This window comes from Amblyomma americanum, chromosome 3 (assembly GCF_052857255.1).
Source record: "Amblyomma americanum isolate KBUSLIRL-KWMA chromosome 3, ASM5285725v1, whole genome shotgun sequence".
Taxonomy (NCBI): domain Eukaryota; kingdom Metazoa; phylum Arthropoda; class Arachnida; order Ixodida; family Ixodidae; genus Amblyomma; species Amblyomma americanum.
This window is the reverse complement of record NC_135499.1, coordinates 188,586,538-188,605,511: the sequence shown is the minus strand read 5'-3', so window position 1 is coordinate 188,605,511 and position 18,974 is coordinate 188,586,538. Positions and strand designations below refer to the sequence as shown.

Here is an 18,974-nt window from a genome sequence, read left to right as displayed (position 1 = left end):
TAAGCTTGAGGGTATGTCAACCGAGCAGACAAAACCCCACACAAAAGGCTATCCAAACAGGAGACGGTAGACTGGCGCAGACTACAAACCGGTGCCTACCCGCACCTGCACTAACTACAAAAGATTTTCCCTACACAATATGTAGACGAATGTCCGTGGTGCCAAAGTAAACCTACACTATAGAGCATGTCACATGGACCTGCCCTAAGGCAGGCCTCGAATAGCCACCCGAGTGCAACGCAGTGGGAGCACTTGCTGGCCAGCCAGGACGAGAAAGTCCAACGATTTCTCGTACGCCGAGCCACGATGGCAGCTGTCAAGTGCGGCATCCCGGACCAAGGATCGACCTCAGCGCCCAGTGACCCGTAAGGGTCAAGAACACTTTAAATTTGTCGTAAATAAAGTTTTTTTCATCCAAGGCACCATGATGCCAGTCGGAATAGGTAGCGATAAGCGGAACAGAAAAACGACGTTCCCGCTACGCTTCGTCTCAAACATGGCTACCAGTTAAGTCGATCACAGCATCAAGCGTTAAACGCCTACCCAGGTCTTGTTTTCCTGCAATATGTGCAGTATCCCACAGAATCTCTCTCCTGTTTTTCGTCCCTGCAGACTGCCTCCGCGACCAGGAACTACTGCGCGAAGCCTTCCCTGCGCCCAGCATGCTGGTGGCCGACTGGGGGAGCCAGCGCTGCGGTCCCGACGGCGACTACGTGCCGATGCAGTGCCCGACGTCCTGGACGTGCCGCTGCGTGGACAGGAACGGCTACCAGGATTCGCCGGACGTGATGACGTGGGAGCGGAGCCGCCTGCCCTGTTACAGGCCCGAGTACGACCAGTACAACCGAGAGGAAATCGAAGCCTCCATATGACCGCGCGCGGCTACGTGAGGCTTCGCGCTGGCCATGCATAGATGCTGGCTGTGTGGCAGTTCTCTTGAGCCAAATACCGAATGCGATATCATTACAAAAGCCGTGCTCTCTCTGCAACGGCCCATCGGTATAGTGTCTAGAATTACACTATATTCTAGGCACAGTAACATCGGGACCTGTGTTAAAACCGCTCACCAATCGCAGCAGTGAACGAAATAAACTTACGCAACTGTCGTGTTTTCGGCACCAAAGAAACAATTGCCTCATTGTGCTAGATTGGAAAAAACAGCAACAACAGAACACGTGGATGCACGACTCATCAGAAGCCATATGTGACATGCATTGAAGGTGTCGTATATAAAATACCGTTATCATGCGGAGGCCATTACATCGGCCAGACGGGGAGATGCCTCAATCAGCGATTGATGGAACACGCACACGATGTCAAGAACGGGAAAGAGATCACTTGTTGACCACATTCGTTCATACGAATCTAAAACGTGCAAACCAATTTTTGAAAAAACTGCTGTGCTAGCAAAAAGTAGCGACATGACCACACGATTAATAATTGAAGCTGAAAGGAGAAACGCTTCGGGAGAGACGTGTAAGCACTCCCTCTTTCTTTTTTATGTGAAAAGTACTCTCGTTTCTGAGGCACCGTTACTGTTAGCACAAGTGATGACCTGTCTTTGGCGTATGATTATGTAACGTGTGAAATAAAATTTGTTTGAAGTTAGAGCTCGTGTTCGTTTCTTCTTGTGTCCTGTCTACTCTGCGCTATATTCTCTTGCTACAACATTTTCACCTGGATTTTACGTAAAGACTGTCGGGACGCGTCCTGCCGTCCCCTCCGTTTGCTTTCCCGCGATACACCCTGCAGCAGCCTCGCCTTGAGGGGCGCGCTCCGTGACGATCCTATAGTTAGTTACTTAACAAGGGAGGGCGCCGTTATCCCAGCTAGCGACACGAGCGCCACAGATGACGCGAGTACTGCGCGCGCGGGAGAGAGGAGACGCTCTTCGGCCGGGGAACGTTGTTTCGGACTGTTCGGCGCGCGCTCCGCTCTTCGCCAGCGGGGGCGAGGAAGTGGCGGGGACAACTTTCTCCCGCATCTCGTCCCGTCCGGCTTCGGGAGTTTCCCCTTGCCCTAGTGCGGGCGAACATTCGCGTGTAACCTTGCTGGCGAATCGGACGACCTCGATACCTTACCGTATTTTGTTGCTAGCTGGCGTTATTGTTGCTGTAGCAATAAATGCCTGTTAGTGTAAGCTAAAGTGTCGTTCCTTTGTTCTCACAGAGCAAGGGTCGGCGTGCGCTCGGTAGCGCGCGTCATCACGGGGTGGGGTCCTGGTGGTTTTGAACTGTGTCAGCCGCGATTAAATGGGGGAAAGCGTAGATATCTCACCAGTTAAAACCCCACAAGACTTTCACCGAGCTTCGACGATGCGTTGAGGATTGTTAGTGCAACACAGTTGCAGATTGAATTTCTATTAAATGTTACCTACACCTCTAAGCACTCCTCGAGGATTTGCTTTTGATAGGCGAAGTGGCAGTCGCGCTGGGAGGCAATGCTCTGAACACCCTGTGTATCCCATGAACCCGTTCCTGGGACATTCAAGCTGCAGCCCCTCTGCTTGCACGTCACACTAATTACCAGACGCAGCAGGCCGCCCTGCGACACCGACGACTGCCGCAAACCGACGTTTCGGTGCCCGCTAAGGAACTCAACCATTCCAATGAAGCACCAAGTCAGTAGAAAGAAATCCAGACTGAGCAGGGTGGAAAGCCATCAACCCACAAATCCACCAAGCCCGCAAAAATCAAGGTGGAGTCTTCTGCTGCTTTTTTTAAACCTCCGTTTAAACCACCACAATCATAGCCACTGCCTTTTCTCCTGCCCCGTCGCCATCATCCGCATCAGCCCTGTAACGCCCCTCTGCAAGACAAAGGCCTTCCTGCCCACCGACATCTAATTAACCCTGTCCTGCACCAGCTGTGGCCACCATATATTCCCGAAAACTTCACACTCTCATCCGACCACCCTACTCTCTGCCACCCCGGAAGTTGCGTTTTTTGTTTCGCACACCTGCCATAAAGGCGTAATTTGGATTCGCTGTATACTAAATCATATAAGGTGTTTTCATGCAGGAACCGGAGAAGGCTGCTGCTCTTATCGTTGCCGGTCAGCCATTTGTAGAAATCCTCCTTCCTTTTCGTCGTTAGTCCCACTTCATGTAAAATTCACGTCCTTGAAGCACTTCTCCCCGCACAAGTCCACAGCAGGTGGCGATCATCCAGCTCTGCAGCCGGTGTGGAACACCTCAGGCAGGTGGTGGGTCCTGCGTCTTCTTCAGAGGCCCATCGGCATGTGACCAACGGGGTAAGGGCTGCCCCAGCCCTGATCCTTCTAAAGGATACTTCCTCTAATCTCATTAGGTTATGAGGGAAGGAAAAAGTGCAAGGGGAATGAGGGCATTTGTACTTTTCCTTAAGGAGGATGCTAAGATAGGGAGAGTAGAGTAGTCATCAAAAGGGAGCTTGGTGGGGGATGCATTAGTGTTTGGAGCTTGGTGTGCAAGATATGCTCAGCGTTCTCGGCATCGTCTTATGCCCAGTGTATTTGGATGTGTTTGTTCTTGTGTTGAGTGCATGAATCTCCTGAGTGACACATAGTGTCTTTGTCGCTCTTTTCAGTTGTTTAATGGGTATCATCGCTAATCCGATCCTCGCAATTCAGCCTTTCATTAATCACAGATTCCAGAACCGGGGGGGGGGGGGCCCTACCCATTATTCTGTCCTTCCCCTCCATAGTGGCGGGCCTGGCTTACATCTGATCAGCTGACAAACCAGCTGGCCTTGGTGACTCTGGCACAGGATCTTCTCGACACCTAGCGATGCGCTGAAATAAAGTTCTACTCTATCTCTTTTCACGTTAATTTTTATAATTTTAATTTCATAATTTTCAAAATTGCAAAAAATTCTACGCTAGCAGCCCCATATAGTTCCTCAAATATCTGCGCTACGTGGCCGCCGACTGCACCTTGAGTCGCGAGAACACGTGCGTGCGGTCCGTGGTCAGGGGCCTCGGGTCAAGTACAGGCGACTGGGCGTCCGCCCAGTTCCGTTCTCCAGCAGGGACCCGCAGCTTGTCAAGGATCCTGGCCGCCAGCACGGGGATGACCGGCTGCAGCACAGTGGCAGACACACGCAAAACCTCGAGCGCCACGTGAAGCATGGCGTACAACCGTTTTTCTTCCGAGTCGCACTTGGCTAACTCCCAGGGCTTAGAGTTCTGGACAAGCGCGTTTGTCCGCCGCAGCACTGCCATGACTTCGTCGATGCCTTGGTAGATATTGCCCTCCAGGTACTTGTCCTTCACTTTGTCTGCCGGGACACAATAAAGTAGATGCAATACAATAATGGGAATTGGTTTCCATGAGAAAAATCCCAGAAACACACAGACAAGTTGCATAGTACAATGATGAATTAAATAATAAAATATGGTGGGAATGTGAAGAAACCAGAAAAATGCAAAGAACAAATTCGCTGACTTGCTTTACAAATGGGAAAGTGGGGTAATGAACGGCAAGCCTAGAGCTCTAATGCTGCAAAGAAGGCACATGTCAACAGGTCAAAAACTAATTAAATCAAAGACCCAACAAGCATGTTTGTTTTGAAGCAGTTCCTTTCAAGCTACAATGCAACGCATCAAGCGGGGCCTTGCATCTATACATAGGATGTTGCAGCTGTGCTTTGCCACAGTAGCTTCACATTCGAACTATCACCTCCCAGCCAACTGGTGCACCCTTAAAGGAACAGTTTCAAAAGCAAAGTATATTAGCGTAACATTATGAGGGAAGTAACCATATCTAGCATGATGCATAAAGAGTACCTGCAAGGTCATGAAGTCTATTGAGGACTTCCTGGCCGTCAGTAAAGCTTTCAAATGATTCTTGGTCATATGATGGGAATATCTGATGCTTGTTCACAAGTGGAGCAGTGCACCTGCTCAAGAGGTTACCAAGGGTGTCTGCTAGTTCAGCATTTAGCAGATGTTGGACCTTGGTGTTATTGAAATCTAAACAAAAAAAACATTATTCAAGTTAAAGTGGCAGGACACAGAGAGTGTGCTAAGAGAATATTCATAAACCATAACACCTCTATATCAGTGGAATGTTGACAATAACTCAATAATAAGGTATAAAACATATACAGTTGAACTTCGTTATAATGAAGTTGAAGGGCTCAGCAATTACTTTGCTATAGCCCATGTTGACCGAGCTTCCAAGAGGAATTGTGATTCTTTCGTTATTTCCATTATTTCGTCACAAACCTTTTCATTACGAGGTTCAACTGTAACGTAGTAAAAGGATATGAATGTCTGAAGAAAATGATGAATTCTTTAATGTTTGATGTCAATACGAGTTCTTTGTTGGCATACAAAAAACTTGAAATAATAAATTCATACGTAGTAATTCATAAATATTAACTCAGCTTCTACCCACAGCTAGTTCTTTCATACATAAAAATTTTTTAACATATTTAAATTCATTTGAAATTCTAAGTCACCAATGTCATCAGTTTTGTCAGTGCGCAGTTTCAGCCTGCACACAAGCGTAATTACTACCAAAGTGGTAATTTGCCTTAAAATTTCACACCACACCTATCCAGCTCTACAAACTACCGTCTTATGTACACCATCCTATACAACAAAGCTAGTGCTACTCAGCAGACAAGGGAGTAGAAAGAAGTGCTCATTATGACATGTGACAGAAGCCAACAGACACCGAAACCAAGGAGCATACGGGATGTTTCTTTTTTTTTTATTTGTTGTGTTGGTTAATTGTGGATTTATAGTGTAATTATTTTATCACTCGAAGATAAATGACAAGAAAGCAGAAGGTAAAAACAACCACGCCGCCAGTGGGATCCGGACCTATGACCTCCGAATATCGCGTCCAGTGTAGGTTCGGATCTCACCGGCGACATGTGGTTGTTCTTTCTTCTGCTTCCTTATAAATTATCTTTGAGCGATAAAATAATTACACTATAAATCTGCAATTAACCAACACCACAAATTTAAAAAATAAACATTCCCTATGCTCCTTGGTTTCGGTGACTGTTGGCTTCCATCGTACAGCTAGTGCTGGATATTCGAGGAGCAAGTGGCTATGGAGGGTAACTAGAAGATTCTGTAACACTCACAGGCAGCACTAGGGTACAGATATAGGGAAGTAGGAGGTGCAACTCACTGCCATCAGAATGAGGCACGCCTTCTTTCAGTAAAAAATAACGGATCCCATCAGCTGTGTACTTGTTGACTTTCTTGTAAGGACACACAATGTTTCCCTTGCTTTTCGACATCTGAGAAATGGAGTATCAACATACAAGATCACTTAACCAGTAAATAGCTGGAAACAAGAGCAAATAAGATATTGATAGGTGCAAACCTTTTCATCATTCACAGTCCAGTGTGAGTGACACAGAATGCCACGGGGTGGCTCCAACCCAGCTGCCATCAAGAAAGCAGGCCAGTAGATCCCATGAAACCTGCTCCAAGCATAGTAATGTGGCTGTACAAGCACACTTCACAGAACAAAGGTCAAGAAACAAAAGCACAGAACAGCCACAGTTTAAAACCACACACTAAAAAAACTGACATCAGGTACACATGTATGTTATAAATAAGCAATCCTGAATTCACACAACATGCTGATATTTTAATTCTGCAAAAGAATAAATACCCCATAACACAAAGAATTTTATAACCATGCTTGAGAACTAACTGCCTAGTTTGAAAGAAATTTAGTTTCATAAAACTTCAAGTTATAACAATTGTAGACATAGGAATAAGATGTTAAATGTTTAATAGCTACCAAACACACGTTACACTATAGAAAGGTAATGGTGGCTCCCAAAAAAAACATGAACACATTGTTCAAATAGAAACAGAAGTAAATTTCACTACCCAAACAAATGACAAGTGCATTCAATATGACCTGGTGGCTCCACGACAGATAGACATGACTCACAAAGTTTGTCATGAAATTGTACTGAAAGATTGCCAGCCTATTTTTAATCCTTCCACTCCAGGAAAAAGTGCCAATTCCAGATTTTCATCTGTGGGCTTGAACCCTTATAGGCAAGGCTGCACAGTTGCATAGTCTAAAATGCAGGTGTACATACTTGAGAATATCTTTTCCGATAACATGACAATCTGGAGGCCATGTGAAGTTTTTGTCTGGGTAACCACTAACTGTGAGGTAGTTGACTAGCGCATCAAGCCAGACATAGATCTGAAATGCAGAAAAGATTGAATGGTTTCAACTCCCTGCTCTACATAACCCTCTTGATAAATTTAGTCCACTCGTTGTGCAACTACGTACAAGACTGCACAGCACTAGAAAAACGATTTACATAAAGTGCATAGCAAAGCCTTTTTGCAGAGGGTTCAGTCACAAATTCAGCAGTAGTTCTTTCAGGCTATGACTCAAAGTATGTGCAGCTCGTAATTATTTACTACTATCTCTCTTAAAACTGTGTTTCAGGCACCCCAATCAAACTCTTCACAAGAAATCAAGCAGAAAACTTACAAAGCTCTAGGCTCATTAGTTTCGTGACATGTCTTTGCAACCATGTTGCACACTATGGGACCACAGGCACACCTCCACAGCTTAACAGCCTTATTCTGGCAGATAGACCAAGAATTTTTTGCATAACCTATTTGAAATATGAAACCTACAGTTTAAAAGAAGCTGAAATGACGCAAGACTGCCAACTACTGAATACTACTACCTTTAAAGCATTCAAAATATTTAAGTTCACAGCAAAACATAACTAAAACGGGGAACAGCACAAACACAGGACGAGGTAGAAATGAACGACACAGGTGCTGTCATAGGAGGGGAAAATGCCCATTGTAGATGAAACGAAGTTCGAGAGGGTGCTGCTGCGGGCTAATTGGCGTACCATTACTAAAACAGGGAACAGCGCAAACACAGGATGAGGTAGAGCACCTGTGTCATTCATCTCTACCTCGTCCTGTGTTTGCCCTGTTCCCCGTTTTAGTAATGTTACACCAACTAGCCCGCAGCAGCACCCTCACGAACTTCACATAAAGATGTATACAAATACCTGCATTCAAAATTTAACTGATAAAGGGCAGTCTGCAGTTCTATCACCTTTTTTTTTATACATGTGTCATTACTGATTGTGCAATTTTTCCTTCAGAGAACAAGCTACAACATACTGTTTGTGAGCTGTCACCAGGCACACGAATGCCCCAGTGAACTCGTGTGCTTTCTCTGGACACAGAGAGATCCTGAAGCCCCGCACTTATCCAATGCACAAGGAGGTTCTTAAACTTGGCAGGCTTCACTACTCCTTCTGCAAAAAATAACAAAGAGGGGTTTTACGTCTCAAAACTCGACACTGGCTGTGAGGAATTTTGACTGCCTGAGGTTCTTTAATGTACACTTGCACCACACAGAACAAGGATGTATATAAATTTTTTCACCTCCACTGAAAAGCAACCTGTCCCAGCCAGGATTTGATCCGGCGAGCTTGGGCTCAGCAGCTGAATGCCACTGTCGCTAAACCACTGTGGTGTGTTAAAAATAACAGACAGCTGGAAATATAAAAGTATCTGAAAAAACAAAAACAGTGCTGCCATATTACTTACCAGAAGATTGAAGCCAGTGCAGAAGATCTTTTTGAAAGTGAGACAAACGAAACACATAGTTTTTCTCTTCCATCCATTCTACAGGGTGCCCAGATTCAATGTTCACCTAAATTGAAAACTTTTATGTTAGGCTATGCAGTGAGGAAGGCACACAAAAAACGCAGCTGCCAAACACACATTGATTTCTGCTTAGCATGCATTACAACAGAGTGAATTTTAAAATAGTTCTTGCTACATATGTTATGATCAACTTCCACAAGACTTTAAAGGGACATCGAGGAGTATATTTCATGCAATTATTGTTCTCGGTGAAAACTTATTCTCTGGCTCTTTATGTGTATGCTGAGGTTTGGCCTCCAGCAAAAGATGCACTTATACATGGAAAATTTTAATTTGAAAAATTCCACATCACTCAATTCAAACTCGTGACATTCACAATGAAAAAAAAACAGTTGGCACCATTTTAAACAGAACACTGTAGCTCAACCTCTAGAATTTACGTCCAAAAATCTATGTCGATGCACACACTTTACTTGCGAACATGGATGGTAACGACAACCCTTGTATTTTGCTTTTTGCTCAGCCTGAGGAAACACTTACAATACGCATTTAATCTCTTAACAAATCACTGAAAATCACGCACTCAGAATAATAACTTATAGCTCGAATGACTCTAATTCTAAACAATTGCTACATAAAAACAGAATCCTGACAGTCAATGAACTCATTAAATATAATCTATGCATATTCTTCTACAAGTTATTAAATGGTGAGCTTTCAGTATCATTTATCACACGAGTTTCCCTAATCAACAATAACAAAACACGATTCGCAAGGAACAAAAAGCTATTACTTCCTAGAGTACGTACAAATTATTGCAAACAAGCTTTTCATTCCTGTGTTGTCATGCTCTGGAACGCTTTATCTGTCATCATCAAATAACTACCCAAAAGCAGATTTGCCTCGGAAGTTGAAAGCTTCCTTTCATCTATAGAAAGTGACTCCTGATACCTTGACGATGAATGTTTAATACTTATCAGCTCTGCGTGGTAAACATTTTTTCTACATTCAGAGACTAGAATTCTGTGCTGTTAAGCCCCTTTTCTCCCATTTTATTAGAAGTTTACTGTGAGGTATGCTGTTCAATGTATTCATTCAGTTTGTTTTCTTTTGCCTAACAGTGTTATTTCGATGACATGTGCTTTACCTGTGCATCACAAAACTATGTTCTAGTCAACTCAAATGTTGAAATTATTTTTGTACTTATGTATGTGCGATCTATTGTTACCTGTCATTGCTACTTGTCATTATACTTTGATCTTGATTTGTCATTTATAGGAGGTCACAATACAGTTGCTGACTCTGGGACCTCCTTATGTATGTAAGTTATGTAATGAATTCTAATCCTGATGCAATAACACTGAATTGAATTGAGTTGCACAAGAACTCCATTTTCGGTTAGCATGATCTCAATGAGCTTAGAATGTGGTATCCTATCGGTACAGCCCAACTTCAATTCGTCTTCAGCGTCCCTTTAACGGGGAGCACGAGTTTCGAAGGTGAAATTTAAAAATTTTTTGCATAGAGCAATGAAATTTGGTACACTTATTGGAAAGTCCACTGAATATTTTTTAAAAATTTTCACTGAAATATCTTACGTCATTTCAACATTATAGATTTTTATATGTTTCATTGCTTTACCGAACTAACAGAAACCCTGGTGTGACAACAAAAACTGGTAGGAATCTGCAACCACTCTTAAGTTTTCCCCAAAGGAATGGTTGATGAAATGATATCTTCCAAATATTTCTAGCACCTGACTTTTTTCTACACCGAATGTTATATCCATGCTTGCATACCCAAATTCGTCATGTCAAATTAGTGACAAATTAAAAAAAGATGAGAAAGTAAATTAAAGATATAGGAATGCCACTGTATAAAAGTTTATCAAGGAGCACAATGCACGAAACTGCAGGAAAATGTGGGAAGCCATTTGTCATGCTATGCTTTCTGCATCAGGTCAGTCAGGTCAGAAAACACTATTGAGAAAACTGGCATTCTAAAAGAGATTTCAGCCTGTTCTTTGCTACCTACGTTCACAAAAACAATTCTTAAAGTCACTGTTGGGCTGATTTGAAGGAAAATTTTTCGGTACATAATTTGAAAGACCTTAAAAGACGAAATCTGATGTTCTCTAAACTTTTTTTTTTTTTTTGTGGTTATCATGATTTGAAAGCCACGTCCCCCCTTAAAGTAACAAGCCCTTACAGACGTATTTCCCAGGCTTTTACGGTTTCAGTAACTTTTATGTAAGAAATATCATTTCATACTTTCCACTTTTCATGCCGCCTCCTAGATAAAGATTAAAAAAGCTGCAACACTGAAAAATTGAAATAGTTGCTATAAATTAAATTTAGGTAAGAAAAGAACTCCCACCAAAAATGAGAAAACACGAAGTTTCCGAACCTACTTGGTTCCTTCATCAGGTGTGACTGTGGGCGAGTTGTGGCTTGGCTTTTTAAGCCCTCATAGCCAGCTGCCAGGTCAGGCCACTCAACGTAAAACCATGGATAATCGATGGAACCATTGTGTTGGAGACCGAACCCAGCCTACGCAGGAGGCTTTTACTTGTGTCATGGCACATTCAACAGGCGCAAGGGAATGTCCACCGCTCACTCGGAACCCTTCCTCCCTCTTATATCCACGGTTTACGTTCAGTGACCTGACCCAGCAGCCGACTATACTAGGGCTTAAAAAGCCATGCTGCAAGACGCCCGCAGTCATACCTCACGAGGAAACCGAGTAGGTTCCGAAACGTCGTGTTTTCTCATTTTTGGCTGCCATTCTTTTCTAACTTAAATTCCTTTCCTAACCAAACAGACCTATGTCGAATGTTTCCTTTAAGGTCTATTTGCTATAAAGCACACATGCCTTCCAAATCTGTCTCATGAAAATTTTAGCTAACAGCTGGCTCATTGCTACATAGATTTATTGGGACTAGAAAAAATAAATAAGAAAAAATGTGTCCCAGTCTGCACGGCTCATTGCTACTGATGAACTCTTTCATTACCATGCCGCTAGCAATTGGTTACTGGTGACCAATGGATTCGAAGCAAAATTTCATAACTAGTAGGACTGCCGAAGACTTGTTGCCATCTGTGGGCTGTAAAGACAGAATGCCTGCACCGAGTCAAAAGGGGCTAGACACTTACATACTTACTACTCACTCTACTTTCATTTCTTGTATAGTTTGCATTTTTCCCGCGAGGCAGCAATTTTTGAAACACCCTTGAAGTTGAGATTCTGGCGTAGTGTGCGTGCAAAACGGCATCAGCCGCAGGGATGGTATGCGGTCGGAAAAATCCCGCTTTGCGCAATTCTGCTGCATCTGCAGCAGCTTATTTCGATGCATCAAACAGCAGTGACTCTGATGATACTGCATCGCCGGATTTTGATTCCGACAAAGAAATTGCGCAACCTCAGCCTGTAACGTGGGTACCTGTCCACCCGTAAGTATCATTCTTTGCTTTTTGTCAGTTTGTTCATTCCTAGATCCAGTTTTGACATCGTACCGATGTAATGAATGATATTTCTGGTTTCTGTAGTGTTTTGATATCACATGGGCAAGATTTACTTCCATCTGCCCAAAAAAGAATAGGCCTGGCAGAAACCACAGCACTGACCTAGGATTGATGCTCTGCAATAGAACGAACCTTGAAGGTATTGGTGAGCGCTACCAAAATATGGAAAGGGATGAACACACAAGACAAGCGCTTTCTAACAACTGTTTATTATCTGAAGGAGCATGCCTATATACACATATTAACGTCAAGTCATACACAGAAGAGGGAAGAGCACACGACGCTGACAAGAGCGATATGAAGGAAAAATATATAATAATAAAATATCAACACGTGCCTTTACAACAGCCGAAGATTGCTATTCCTGAGGTAGTTTAATTCGGTTCTCCCTAGCATCACCGAAGGGGAGCTGATGCATTGGTTATCTGGAGCAACGTGCATAGCGAAAGCTTCGATAATTTCGCGTTCCCGTCTGTTTCTGGCCCTGCCTATTACCTTGGTGTTGTTTAGCATCGGGGTGCATTTGCAGTGTGCGCAATGTGGTGCCAGGTTTCGTGATTTCGCTACTTGCTCGCATAATCTTTCGTGCTCTCTAAGCCTCTTGTTCAGGCATCTACCCGTTTGCCCCACGTAGGTTCGTTGACAGCTAAGTGGAATGCTGTAAATGACGTTTTCTTCACACTCTCGATAGGTGATGTCGTGTTTGACGTTGCACCAAGGTTTCTTTTTGTGGTCTTCGTTCTCGCTCACCTTTTTGCACATTCCAATGAGCTTATTGGGAGCTAAAAAAACCACCTCAACTCCGTACTTGTTCGCTGTCTTCCTTATTCTGTGGGAGATGTTGTGAATGTATGGCATCACAACGGGGCGTCCTTCATAGCTCGGTTTTTTATTCTTATCGGACCCAGTAACTTCCCTTAGTAAGCATTCTGCAATGCCGCCAAGTAACTGCTCAGGATAGCCGCAAGCCCTCAATCGGGAAACCTGTTCAACAATGCTGTGACTAATCGAATGGGGGCATGATTTTTTTATAGCTAGCTTTAGGCAAGAAGTTGCTACAGCTCGTTAAACAATTTTAGAATGACCAGAATCAAATCGCAACAGTGGTTTTTCTGCCCTGGGCTTATAAGCCCAGCAAGTGTGGTTGTCGCTGCAAGTCACCAGCAGGTCTAGGAATCTAATCTGGCTGCCCTGTGGGGTTTCAGATGTGAACTCAAGGCCAGGAAAAACACTCTTCCATTCATTAAGAATACCTTCCACGTTTATGGAGTCGGTTAGGCTGTTGGGAAGGCAAAGCAGGTAATCATCAACGTACCTAAACAAGCTAAAATATTGTGCGCATTTAGTATGCTCGATATCTTCCGATTGCCCTGTGCCAAAAAAATGTCGGACAGCACAGGTGCCAAACAAGATCCAATACTTATGCCTCCTTTTTGCAGAAACAATTCGCCTTCAAATTCCACGTACAAAGAGCACAGGTAGCATTCAACCAATTCAAGAAAGCAGTTACCATTCATTCCACACTGGTTTTGAAACCTAAGAGTTCCGAAGTGTTCAATGCATTCTTCTACAGCTTTCAAGGCGGCGCTCCGTGGAATGCTATAATACATGTCAACCACGTCAATTGAAAGGCACACCACCGGGGGGCTTGATCTTAAAAAATTTACGATTTCCTCAGACCCTTTAACCATGAATGGGTCCCGAATCGGAAGGATCGAAAGGTGGGCTCTTAAAAATTGTGACAGGCAGCGTTGCCAGGTCCCTCGGTCTTCAACAATGACCCTGAAAGGCATTCCTTCTTTGTGCGTCTTGATTGTGAAGAAAGGCTTGAGACAGGTCGCCTTGCACTCTGTGATCTGCTTCTGCAGCTTTTCATTTCCGGTGGAGCCGCATTTCAAAGCGACACTGCTACGAAGTTTGGCGAAATTCCTTTTGCTGATTTTGGCGGGATCGAAGTTCTTTCTTAGTCCTTCCAAAGCCTTACTTCGATACACGCCTCTGTCAATGACCACGAACCGACCTGTCTTGTCCGATGTCATCAGGCAGAGGCTGTTTTCTGTCAGAAAGGTGGTAGTATCCTTTGTCGTGTTTTCTCGTGGCTTCAGGTGGTTAACCTGTCTGATGGTTCGCACTGCTTCAATAATGCATGCGGTTCTTTCCTTGTCGGGCAATCTGTCTCCTATTTCATGAATCCTCGCGAGGTTCTCAGCAGGTCCGGGCTTCGGTTGAAGTGCAAATTTTGGTCCCTTGTCTAGGATGTTGCTGACCTGTTGAGGCAGTGTGCGCCTCGAAAGGTTGATTGCTCCGTGATCATTAGACAGAAATTTCTTTGGTCTTTTTGGAAGGCTAGCAAAGTTGGCTTTCCATAGCTGTTCGCCGCATGCTTCGGCGTGTTGGATGAAATACCTTGTCATCTGTCGCGAGGCTGCTTCATCCAGGAAAGTCGCACATATCACGTTGATGTGCATCCTGTAGAGCCGTATTTTTCTCCAGCTTTCTGCTCGAAGAATCTTGCAGAGCCGTCTGGATGTCTTTTCTCCAGGGGCCATACTTCCAAGCATCGCTGTCAGAACTGGGTTAGAAATTCCATGGCTGAGGGCGTATGAAAGAGCGCGAGTGTGGAACCTTTCTTCTGCGATGATTCTGACGAAATAGTGCACTTTTAGTAGGGGAGGAAGATGAGGAACATTCAGGCCCGATGCTAAACAACACCAAGGTAATAGGCAGGGCCAGAAACAGACGGGAACGCGAAATTATCGAAACTTTCGCTATGCACGTTGCTCCAGATAACCAATGCATCAGCTCCCCTTCGGTGATGCTAGGGAGAACCGAATTAAACTACCTCAGGAATAGCAATCTTCGGCTGTTGTAAAGGCACGTGTTGATATTTTATTATTATATATTTTTCCTTCATATCGCTCTTGTCAGCGTCGTGTGCTCTTCCCTCTTCTGTGTATGACTTGACGTTAATATGTGTATATAGGCATGCTCCTTCAGATAATAAACAGTTGTTAGAAAGCGCTTGTCTTGTGTGTTCGTCCCTTTCCGTATTTTGGTAGCGCTCACGAATAGAACGAAGCTGTTCGTGAAAGCTATTGACAACTTCCAACTGGTCCTAAATCGTCCAAAAGATCTTCCAAAATAGTTTCTTGTAAAACCAAAGCATTCTGCTACATTTTCAAGCTTTTTATTGCCTTTCTGTATTTTCATGTCCAAGGATCTTCTCAAATGTTATGGTAGATATACTTTTTCATTTCTTAGCTGAAACTAATAATCTTGAAAAGTACATTTAACAAGCTTTATTTTGATACATATATATGAAAATTCTTTGCTTGGAGTGAAAAATTTGTATCAGGATCTCAGAGGAACCAGCGCAAAAATGACAACGGACAAGAAACAAGGAGGCCAACACGAACAGAAGCGCTGAACTTTCAACTTTATTTCAGAGGAGCTGTGTTGGTTTTTGCTTGCTTGTCGCCACTGCCCCTTCATTTAATTCCTGAATAATTGTCCGATCAAGATTGTTTTGCTCTGCTTGTGCGTCATTGCCTCTAACAGGTTACTGTATAAATACATTGCAATAATTCTTCCGAAATAAAGTTGAAAGTTCAGCGCTTCTGTCCGTGTCGGCCTCCTTGTGTCTTGTCCGTTGTTCTTTCTGCGCTGGTTCCTCTGAGATCATGGCCTACCAACTAGTCCAACAACAAGTTTTGTTGTATCAAGAGCACTCTGAAAACTACCTCTTTTCATGTAGTGTTATAAAAAGTTTTCTAGCTCAAGAAGTTTTTTAGTTGTAATTTCAAACTTTTAGTGGGTACCATATAAGCAAATCTGAAACACTTCATATTTTCCAGAATGCTTTTAATATTTTTTCTCCAAAGAATATTGTCTTGTCAATACAATTTTTTCTTAATTTTCAACTTTTTTTGTGTTTGCCATTTTTTTTTGCAATATTCACTGCAAGTATTTGTGTTGAAATATCTTCAGAAAACGCATTCTACTGGTATCATTTTCATGCATTTTGCATTTTTTTGCAACTCACATATTGCTGCATGCTCGCATCGCAGCCTCACATCGACAAACACAAAGTCACTTGGTCTCTCTTGAACTTCTCGGTGCCTGCAGCCGCTGTCTGATTTTAGCTTTCAGCTTTATGGCCAGGGCTAGCGTTCTCCAGGGCTAGCGTTCTGTCCCGAGCTCACACTGTTCCCGAGCCCTCGACATCAGTGGAGGTGCTGGGTTATGCCCAGGCGCTGCCCCCTTGAAAAATGTGACCGCAGCCCTCGCCTTTCCGCTTCTGCACAGAACACACCAGTTCACTGCGCCAGTCACCAGCTACTAGGCTTCCATCCTGAGCTCAGGCTTCCTTCAGAAAATGCTTCAGGCCTACCAGAAGCACTACAGATCCTGCAGGCTGTTCTGGCTGCTACTCCTGTGGTGCTCTTGCATCCACAAGAGCCTCCCATCTTTCATGGCTTCCTGAGCGAAGACCCAGAAGACTGTACTGACACCTACAAACATGTCTCGACACTCAACAAATGGGACAACTATGTCAAGTTCCAGAATGTGTACTTTGCCATGGAAAACGCCACTCGGACTTGGTTCGAGAACTGGGAGACCTCATTTACTACCTCAGATCTTTTCAAAGCCGAATTGCTGCAATGCAAGCATGCGGCAATATTTTGCAAGAAAAAATTCTGTCCGAGACCCATAAAAACTGTCATTATTCCCATGGTAATAAAATGAGTTAAAACTGCGCAGAGAACACAAAGCGTGACACACAAACAAGCATTTTATTGGGTGTGCTTTTCGTCACCCAAATATTAATCTGACTGATGCACACAATTCAATTTTGCACCTGTATAATGTTTGTACTAGTACACTTGTACATTCAGCATCAAGCACACATCACTGTCACCAACACAATCAGTGTCACACCTCAGCATCCAGAACCATAAATGCAAGACTGCTGTGATAACAGAACATTATTATCACAAAGTCACAAGCTATTATAATACCATATCACTTGTGATTCTGTGATAATACAATAGTATGATCACCAAGCATTGCACTGCAAGCTACACAGGCTGTGAATTGTGCAGCTTATGAAATCTCACCCTAACCACCTAAATGAAAGAAATATGCACACTTGGTAGTCAATACCAAAAGCTACAACTTCCCCAACTGTATCTGTCTGACTTGACCATGAACAGGCCATGACGAATGTCAAGCTGGTGTGAATATATGATGGAAACATGACAAAAAAAGAAGCAGAACATATAAAGAGAAGGCAACGCAGTGCTTATGTCGTCCATAGCATGTAGACTGAGAGCACCTATTCATGCACCACGTACGTGAGTGAAACTACAAAAGCAACATTAAATTTTGTCACCACAGCTACATGGCACTTTATATATGGATATGGCAACCTGATGCACAACTAAACTTCTGCACAATAAGTTCGCAGCAACACATAACTTTGCACTGCTGAGTTATGGCTCACCTTCTGTACTGTACCACTGGCATTTTTTAATTCCTTTACGTCAGATTCAGGCACAAACAGCTCATCTTGTGTTGAATACCACCCTCTGTAGGTGCCTGTGTATATCCATCCCTTTGCCTGCAGTGTTTTCTGCAAAATAAACGGATATCAGTAACCTCCTGTCAATTTACAGCCATACATTGCTCTACGTGTGGATAAGTTTCGATTCACATACCCAGAAGTGCTCAACACATTTTTTGTGTCTATCTTCTGTTGTGCGAATGTAATCTGTATAGGTGATGCCAGTGTTGTCAAACAAATCCTGGAATGAGTTACCACTTGTGAAAAAACTGTAAAACGACAAACAGCAGAGTAAAGATGTTGAGATCTCCACACACACCCTGAACTGCCTTGAAATTCCATTGCAGAAAGTCAGTTCATCTTGACTTGCCCTTGATGCGGCCTGTTGGATCTACAGTCCGGAACATGGAAACTAACGTCATATAAGCACATACAAAAGTATGAGAACTGACAGTGTCACAGCAACGTGTAAATGTTGACATGGTCCTCCTTTAGTACCACTCCTTGAATAAATTATGAAATCCACAGCGCCGAAGTTCTACCTTTAGGCCGTGTTCATCGGTCCCAGTCGAGAATATGGTCTCCTGCTTAGGAATCAACAATTTGTGAAGCCTGTGGAGGGCATCTGCCAGCACGACTGTGTGGTGATGACCAAGATGAGGCCCTAGAAATAGGAGGGAATCGACGCGTTTTATGCAAAAGCGACACTACTGGTAGTCAACATCGTAGGATTTAAAATAAGTGCTGCGCGCCTTTGATTTACACGTGCATGAGGCGTGTTCTGCCACACCTGAGTTGACGTAGAAAATTGGTGTTGTTATAAAATACCGAGAGGCACCCATTAAGACCGGTAGACGGTGCAGTTCACATGTGAGCAAACGGAACAGCGAGAAACGTGCGCATGCTTCGCAGCTCTTCGCAGAAACACAGATGTGTAGCAGGGCATGGACAACTTTATGCCACGACGTTCCGTGCGGTTGGCGGGTAATACAAACACACATAGATCTAAAACGATGTTTCAGTAATTTGGAGCGCAGAACATTAGCAGTGCAAGTTATAAAATAATAAAAGTTGAGTATTGATGAGTCTGACTGCATTAAAACTAGGTTAAACTCGTTGAACTGAAGGCACTGAAGGTATTGCATGAAAATTTACTGCACTAGTTGTGAAGGTTTCGTATAAAAAATTTTTCGAAATTGAAATTATTTTCTACATCTGAACGCATAATTACAACCTAATGTTGAGTCTAAACTTTATTTATTAATCAAAAATAATAT

The 18,974-nt window shown here is 43.4% G+C and overlaps 2 protein-coding genes across 5 annotated transcripts in view; one reads left to right on the top strand and one right to left on the bottom strand.

The window, feature by feature from the left end:
* Window positions 1-1,596, top strand: part of LOC144125677 (nidogen-2-like) — a 34,900-nt gene extending 33,304 nt beyond the window's left edge. For all 4 annotated transcript variants that reach the window (XM_077659270.1, XM_077659271.1, XM_077659268.1 and 1 more), the window contains one exon: window positions 613-1,596. In XM_077659270.1, the coding sequence (XP_077515396.1) occupies window positions 613-872 (260 nt within the window). In that variant the 3' untranslated portion in view covers window positions 873-1,596. The remainder of the gene's footprint in view (window positions 1-612) is intronic.
* A 2,200-nt stretch (window positions 1,597-3,796) lies between these two features.
* Window positions 3,797-18,635, bottom strand: MetRS-m (Methionyl-tRNA synthetase, mitochondrial). Its single transcript, XM_077659267.1, has 12 exons — window positions 18,488-18,635; window positions 18,240-18,361; window positions 18,017-18,088; window positions 17,852-17,938; window positions 17,638-17,766; window positions 8,554-8,659; window positions 8,122-8,258; window positions 7,059-7,168; window positions 6,323-6,422; window positions 6,125-6,236; window positions 4,765-4,950; window positions 3,797-4,256 (listed from the first exon to the last, which is right to left on the bottom strand). Exons 1-12 carry the CDS (start codon window positions 18,537-18,539, stop codon window positions 3,892-3,894), a joined length of 1,578 nt encoding a protein of 525 aa, XP_077515393.1. The 5' UTR covers window positions 18,540-18,635; the 3' UTR covers window positions 3,797-3,891.
* Between the last annotated feature and the right edge of the window lie 339 nt (window positions 18,636-18,974).